Consider the following 8,194-nt stretch of genomic DNA (forward strand, 5'->3'; position numbering starts at 1 on the left):
CACAGAGAAGGCTGCTCACACTGCCCCCACCTCGCCCTCACCCCTTACAACAGAAGCATAACGTACTATTCTACGTAAGAGGGAAAATGGTCCTTAGACCCCATCTCAAAATAGAATCCCCACCGTACAATCAAAACATTCTTCCTAGAAAATCCCACTTCAGTAATTTTTCAAAACTCTGTCTTTGATCTCCCATACAGTCTTCTTCCTCAGGAGTTCAGAATCCAAACTTGTTTCTCTGGCTTCTAGATGATTTACCCAGAGACAGGCAGCCCAGCCAAGAAACAAGCCACTTAGGATGTCAGAAAGTGCAACAGGAGACTCACCTAATGAATGGAAACAGTAAAGAGACTTGTGCCCTCCTGGGGGCCAGAAAGCACTTTTTAGACTGAGAGAGAGCAGGAAAACTTGAGGTACTTGGCTCTATGATCAAGTTTTAAAATGCACTTATGCCAAATAAAAAAATGTTTTAAAGGAATGATTTATTTTTTTCAAAAATTGTTAACGTATATTTTTGAGAGAGAAAGAGAGAGAGCGTGCACACAAACGGGGGAGGGACAGAGAGAGAGGGAGACACTGAATCCTAAGCAGGCTCCAGGCTCTGAGCTGTCAGCACAGAACCCGACGTGGGGCTCGAACTCACAAACCATGAGATCATGACCTGAGCCGAAGTCGGACGTTTAACCAACTGAGCCACCCAGGTGCCCCTAAAGTAATGATTTAGTTGATAACAACCTAAACAACGCTGAAAAGACCAAGTGTACAGGTCACATGTTTCACAGGACATAACTCTTCACAGTATTTACTCTTCCAGAAATTTTTTTTTCCTTCGCTACTCTCTCTATGGAGAAGATGGTTCATCCATTTGCTCCATGCACATTTAGTGAGAGCCTACTATGGGCTGGTGTGCCTTAAAAACTTATGACAGTGAGCCACAGGTTGTCAGGGGTCCATTGTTACCCCTAGCTTCTCTAATTCACTATGTGAACCACAATTAAAGACATGGTATTCTTCCCCCGACAAAGCCAGAATGGAGAATAACACAAATAAAAAACTACTACAAGTTGGCAAACGGAACAATGTAACTGGTATTTAATTTATGTCCTCGAAAGCAGGTAGATTAGTCATGATAATGTTTCCATAACATGCAATATGACTTCTCAGTGTAGCCAATTAAATAAGTTTTCAAAACAGTTTTCATTAACAGATACAACCAGTAGGGGTCATTTTAGTGCAAAAATTGCAGCAAAAGAGACTTCGACAAGAATAAAATATATCAATTCCTATTCATGTCAGTTATAATAAACATGCTTCAATGTGTGAATTTCTAAATAAAAATGGAAACTGAGGGAAAGACTAGCCATTGAGAAATTTCTCACAAACAACAAAAAGGCAGAAGGTCAGTACTAAGATAATTACTGACACGTAGAGACTCCTCTAATTCATAAAAAAAAAAAAAAAGATTAATCCTGTTTCCTGTAAATCTTGTAGTAAAATGAAAATCCTTGAAATTTTAGACACACGACTGACAATATCTGTGTATGTGTCCACTATATTATGCCAGGTAATACTGTTCTTCTCACTTGAGTTTCATGGATTTACAATACAACTTGACCACTGCTTTTAGAAATCTAAAAATAAAATAATAAATGCCAGACACCCAGTTTGGGCAGCTGAAAACAGTCTTGCTAAATAAGAAGTGTTGCTGGAGAAATGCTTACTGAGATACAGTCATGGGAACAAATACTTCCAAGGATCTTCAAGGCTAATACCAAGTGCACAGGGTGTCACCAAAAAAAAAAAAAAAAAAAAAAGAAAAAAAAAAAAAAGAAGCTAAGAGATCCCATCATTTCAGAGGAAGGAAAAGCTCACCGACAAACTGCCAAAATAATTCTATACTGTGATACCGGAAGATTGGTACCAAAACATTTGATTGCCGTGAATGTTCCTGGAGCTTCACATTTCCTTCACCAGAAATACATCACGAAGAAACAAAACGAGGGTTAGAATCGTTAAAACCTCCAAAAGTCCTTCGCAGGGCATAGCAGTTTCCACTGCATTTAACCTTGTTTCATGTTGCTTGTTCTTTTTAGATTTATGGGAGGCTGGCGTAAGTAAATTATACACTCCAAGTGGCAGGGTTCAAGGATGAATCGTTTAGTCCAACTCATTCAGAATTCTCAAAATCAAACACATAAAATTGTATCAGAAGCTAATCTCCTGGCCATTTTTTCCTGATGTGAGAAATAAAAACACATGTTTTAACGTGGGGCTTAACCCGGTTGGTAGGCTTTTGTATTTCAGGCAAAGAAACTCTTCTAACCCAGTCCTAAGGGAGCAGCGCTCCAGGGCCCTTCCCTGTAAGAGTTCCCTTCACTCATTACTGCCCACTAGCTTCCAAACCAGGAAAGCCTTTTTGATTTTCCAGAACTGTCCAAACTCTCAAAACCACAGGTATAAATACATGTGTATGTATTTAAAGAAAATCACAGAATTCAAGTCTTTGAATAGACCCATTTTATCCTTAGGATTGCCACCTTCTTTTTCAACATCTCAGCACGATAAACACATGCACCCAGAAAGACGCCTCAGAAGAAACCCTTCCCTGCCTGGTCTCCTGGGTGCTGGCGGTTAGTAAGGCAGGGACCAGGTCAGAGGGCGCCTGTCCCTCCTCCTTGCCGCACCTCCAGAAGTGAGCCAGCTGTGCTCTGCACCAGGATGCCCCGGAACAGCATCATCACCCCAACGTCAGCCCGAGCAGGGATCCCGCTTTTCACTGGTGCTCACCCAGTCCTGCCCGTTAGCCAAATAAAAAAAAACCTCACTGCCTCTCTCCAGTCCCCAAACCGGACCAAGCACCTGGAGGCCGAGGCAGGCACGCAGGGCTCAGGGCCCACGCCCACCCACAGGGGTCCACCCAACGAGGGGGTGGCTCACTACTCTAACCGCTTTCTCCCTCCGTCAGTCTCCACACCGAGGTGCACAATGCTTCTTGGAGAAAACAGCAGAACGACGCTCGCTGTCAAACAAACAAAAAGAAGGAACCGGCAACACGACACGCAACACGCGGACATCTGGTCTTAAAAGGCAGCCACGAAGAGTCAGCAACAACTTTTCACTCCTAGGTGCGACACCCCCCCCCGCACCCCCCACCCTCCGCCCCCATTCAGAAGAGAAAGCCTTTGACTGTTTTCAATAGGCAAATAAATGAGTAACCACCGTATGTAACTAACTTCCCCTGGGCTGACATATTCCGGAGCTGAAACTGATTTACATGCGAAAGAGGAGGAAGGGGGTGAAGGAAGAGCGCAAGAAAAAATAATAAAAGAGTCACACAGGGAGTGTGAGCTGAAGACACGTCTCCTGGCCAACAGAAAAGGGACTTTCGAGAACGGTGCGCAGCACTCCGTAGCACACTGCGCTAGTGCGGGGAGGGCGGCAAGGGCTGGACTCCCCGAGGGGCTCGCGACAGCCTCCGCAGTGCCCCCTGCCCGCGGCGCCCCCACCTCGGGGCGCGGGGCCCGCTCCCCCCCCCCTTCCCGCAGCCCTAGCCCGAACAGCCACACGTGTGCGGGTCTCTGCGCAGCCACCCCCACTCGCCCGCTCCCACCCACGAGATCCACCCTCGCCCGCGGCTGGCCCAGCGTCCGGGGAAGCGGCGAGCTGGAACCGGGGGACGCGGGGGCCCTCTCCCGGGGGAGGCGGCCCCCTCCTCCCGCGGAGCCCTCTCTCCCCAGGAAAGTCTCGGCCAAACTTTGTTCGGCGCGGCCAGGTGGGAGGGGGCCCGCGGCAGGCGGCCGTACCTTCGCAGACGCCCACTTCGTACTCGGTGATGGAGTCGCCATTGAGCGGGGGGCGGATGACACAGCGCAGCCCCCGGTCGCAGGCTCCGTGGAGCCCGTAGGCGCCGCCGCAGCTCTCGTTCCTCTGGCGGGCGCACATGTAGCAGCAGCCGCAGACGCCCTGCACGATGCTCCCCGGGCAGCTCCTGGGCTCTTCGCACTTGGACTCGTCGCAGGGCAGGCAGACCAGCGCCCGGGTGCCGGAGCGCGCCAGCAGCAGCAGCAGCCCCAGCAGCGAGACCAGGAGGTGCCCGCAGCCGGCCAGCCCCCTGCCCCCCGCCACCAAGTACATCCTCCTGCGCCGCCGCCGCCTCCTCCTCGCAGCCGGGCCGGGAGCGGGGCGGGCGCCCTCCCCTGCGCGGGGCACACGCGCCGCCGCCGCCGCACCCGCAGCCCGCGGTCCTCGCCGCCCCCCTCGGGGCCCCCGGGGCGCGCCTCCCCTCGCGGGGCGAGGCCCCCGCCCCCCCCCTGCGGGCCGCGCCGACCCCGAGCCCACTAGCGTTGGCGCCAGCGGTGGCTTCCCCTCCTCCTCCTCCTCCCGGGAGGGAGGGGGAAAAAAGAAAAAAAGTTTCCTCCCGGCAGCTCCGGTTCAACCCAAACTTCTGGCGGCGGCGGCGGCTGCGCTGGGCTCCAGCCCCGGCTGGCGGCGCCTCCTCCCTCTCCTCCTGCGCGTCGGCCGGCCCCGCGGCGGTTGTGGCGGCGGCGCAGCCTCCGGGCCGGTCCCCGCCTCCCGAGCCGCCGAGTGGGCGCGGTGGCGCAGCAGAAGGTCCGCGGCGTCCGCTCCGCGCGCCCCGCTCGCCTCACTCCTGCGCGGCTCCTCCGGGCGCTTGTTTATGGCTCGAGCCTCCGCCGCTCGGGCTGCGCCCTCCCCCATCCTACCTCATCCCCCAGACCTCGCCCCCCCCCGCGCCGCGCGCCGCTCATTGGCTGCCCCCCCACCCCTCCCGGCCCGGCCGGCCCCCTCCCCCTCCCCCGCCCTCCCTCGCGGGCGGCCGGGCCCTTCCTCCCTCACACGCCTCCTCCTCCTCTTCCTCCTCCTCCTCCTCCTCCTCCTCCTCCTCCTCCTCCTCCTCCTCCTCCTCCTCCTCCTCCTCCTCCTCCTCCTCCTCCTCCTCCTCCTCCTCCTCCTCCTCCTCCTCCTCCTCCTCCTCCTCCTCCTCCTCCTCCTTCTCCTTCTCCTTCTCCTTCTTCTCCTTCTCTACCTCCTCCTCCTCCCCCTCCGGCTCCTCCGGCTGGAGCCCGGCGCGCCAAGCCGGCCCTGCGGCCGAGCCTTCGCGCTCCTTCCTGGCGCGGGCTTCGCCGGCGCGCTGCGGCTCCGGCTCCGGCTCGGGGCGCACACGGCGGGCAGGGAGAGGCGCGGCGTCCCAAGCGCCTGTCGGCACCGCGGCCACCGTGGCTGGCCTGGGCGCCCCGAGGGCGAGCTGGCTGCCCCTCCAGAGCCAGTTGTGAGTTCGGAGAGTGGCGGGGACCGCCGAAGCTCGGGGCCGAGGGGGTTGCAGCAGCCTTGCTGGGGCACCCGCCGGATCGGAAAGGGAAGCAAATGCACGGAAACCCCCGCACACTAGATGAGAATCCATCTTCCACTCGAGCTGGGGTTAGACTTTGTAAAAGATATTATGTAATGGAGTCTCGGGAAGCTCGAGACGCCTCCAGCGAAGCTGCTGGTGAATTAATTAAAGTGCTTTAAATGGTCTAGGTAAATATTTCGCGGGGGGGTGGGGGGGGGCGGGGGAGGCACGCCTGAGGGCTGCTGTAGCTCGGGTTGAATTTTAACTGTCCACATCCTGTGCGTTTGGTGGCTCTGCTGTCGGTGCCGAGGTGCTGTGTGATGGGAGGGGGTGAATGGAAAGTAGCAGAGCTGAATTTCTCTCCCTTGAGTAAGGCCAAATACTGGATTACTACGAGTCTTGACATGATTGGACCCGTGTATCTCGTGCATCATTAATGTCATCTGACATTGCCCTTTTCTCTCCCAAGCTCATGGACAGAAGTGGTGGGTTTTCATGTATTTATCGCAAATGTATTAATAAAGAAGACGTGTGGTAAATATTCTTTGTGATAAACCAGGTAAAGCAGCAACTGAAGTGATGCAAAATGCATTGTGTAAGGGCCTGTGTCTCTTCTGGGGCTGTCAGAGAGCGTTCTCGAAACCACAGACTCTGTCATGACCCACCATTTACAGGATATGTACCAAGGTCAATAAAATTAGTGAATTAACAAAAAGTGACTTGGATCGGTGTGGGGGGAAAAAAAATCCGGTCCTGTGGCAGGTGTGAGGTGGGAATGGCCAGCAGACCTTCTGATCCAAAATAGTCTGGCTGCAGAAAGGTAGCAGCCAAGTGGGTCCTGAAAATCGTGACTAATGAACCCAAAGTTAATAACACAGCAGCTTAAGGAGAAAGGAAACAAAGATGCCTTTGAAATCCTCTGCGGGACGAATTTATACTTATTGCAAATATTTTGGATTTAATCACTTGAATTCTGAACCAAAAAGCCAGGGTTACCAGTGGAATATTCTCCAGTCGCTGGCATCCGGAAGCTAAATGTTTCTCCAATCATATCTCTTTGTCCTGAGAAGGGGAAGAGACTCAGTAACTATTAGTGATTATCAGTGGGTGATAGAGAAGATGTTCGACAGGAAAGAGTGGGGATGAACATCCCATTTTCTCAAAGGGTTTAAAGAGTTGTCTGGGATGACACCAGAGATGGTGTAGAGACAATTCCTGCAGTTTTGTAGGAGGTCAGGTTAGATGCTCTCTGAAAGACTTCATACACTGAGGTTCTCTAGTTGTAAGTATTAAGTGGTGAAGCGATTTAAAATATGCTCAATTTTTCTATTAGCAGAATTCAAGAAAGATAAAGCACACAACACTGTTAAACATGATTGTTTCTTGTACCCCAACAAGGCACCAGCACTACACCGTGGGATTTGCCAACAAACTGTCATCGTTGCACTGTGTTAAAAGGCCTTTGCCACTCTTGCAGAGAGGTTATCTATATTTCTGTTCAAATGCAAGTATAAAGACATTATTAAAATGTAGCAGATAACATTGTAGAGCTCAACAGGAAAAACCAAGGTCAGATGATGGGAAAAAAATGCAGGAGTGAGAAAGCCACTGTCATTTGAAAGAAGAATAATCATTATCAAGGGCTTGCTTTCGTATGTGTGTTTTTTTAAATTTTTTAAGGCAATATATTAGGGGTTAGGGAAAGCTAGAGATTGAACACAGGCAAGGGACAATGTGGAGGTCACCGTCCATCGTTCCTGGGATTTCAGAGTGAGGTAGATAAACACAAGGCTATAAAGGGAATTCAAGTTAGGCTTCGAAAGGACTGGAGAGATTCTTAAAACTAAGAGGGATGTATCAGCTTAGAAAATTGAAGTCACAAGTGGTTCTTGTGCCATAGACTTCATGGAGAAGCAAAGGAGAAAACAGGAAGAATTACATGAAGCCTGTAACTAGTAGTAAATAAGAAACCAGCAAGGGCCTGGTGGCTTATCAGAAACCAGTATGTGAACTAGGAGCTCAGTTATGAAATAGCTGTTTCTTCCCTGGGATCCAGGAGGGATCTGAGGTGGCCAGAAGCCAAGGCTGAGATTGAGGCTCAAACACAAAAGGATTCCCTCATCTTTAGAGACCAGACTAAAGATACAGAAGAAAGGATAGGTGGGCCCAACATGGTGACAATTGGGGGTCAAGGGAGAGAGCAGACAGAGAGGGATTACAAAGACCCTGAAAGGCATGAAAGTTAGAGTCACACATGGCATATGGTTTAATGCCTCCTCCTCTGGGAAGTGCCCTGGGCTTATTCTCTGATCTACAGCATTTTGTAAATACCTTTGCTTGTAGCATTTATCATGTTATATTATAAAACTTTCTCTAAATAGGTCTGCACCCCATTAAATTGTCAGCTCATTGGAGGGGGCATGACATACTAGAATGTATGCATGCATTAGTGAGTTGAGAAAGAGGCAGAGGGAAGAATTATAGGCAAAAAGATATTTGAACATTCTTGTCTGCAGCCTTTCTCTCTTGGTTTTAGTAAATGCCTCTAAAATAAGCCCTTGGAAGAGTGGTTGGGCAGGTGGGAATCTTCCAAATTGGAAGGAGGCTGGGGGAAGGTGGGGGGAGGGCTTCAAACAAAATCCCACAGATCTAAAAGGAAAGGGAATTAGAATAGTCTGATGGAGGTCTGGAAGCAGAGGCAGTCCGCCCTCTATTGGCCGTTGGGGGTGTTGAATGGGAGGGGTTTGCTAAATTGTTGAAGATGAGTAAAAATCAAATGCCCATTTGAGGACCAAGCAGAAAGTGGAAATGAGAGGGCGATAGACAGACTACTAGTATTAGAGG

General features: G+C 51.2%; 1 protein-coding gene across 1 annotated transcript in view; it reads right to left on the minus strand.

Moving 5' to 3' along the window:
• Positions 1-4,149, minus strand: part of CRIM1 (cysteine rich transmembrane BMP regulator 1) — a 192,260-nt gene extending 188,111 nt beyond the window's left edge. The window contains exon 1 of the mRNA XM_030311318.1: positions 3,804-4,149. Within this exon, the coding sequence (XP_030167178.1) occupies positions 3,804-4,134 (331 nt within the window). The 5' untranslated portion in view covers positions 4,135-4,149. The remainder of the gene's footprint in view (positions 1-3,803) is intronic.
• Positions 4,150-8,194: the final 4,045 nt, after the last annotated feature.

The sequence above is a fragment of the Lynx canadensis genome, chromosome A3, assembly GCF_007474595.2.
Source record: "Lynx canadensis isolate LIC74 chromosome A3, mLynCan4.pri.v2, whole genome shotgun sequence".
Classification (NCBI taxonomy): domain Eukaryota; kingdom Metazoa; phylum Chordata; class Mammalia; order Carnivora; family Felidae; genus Lynx; species Lynx canadensis.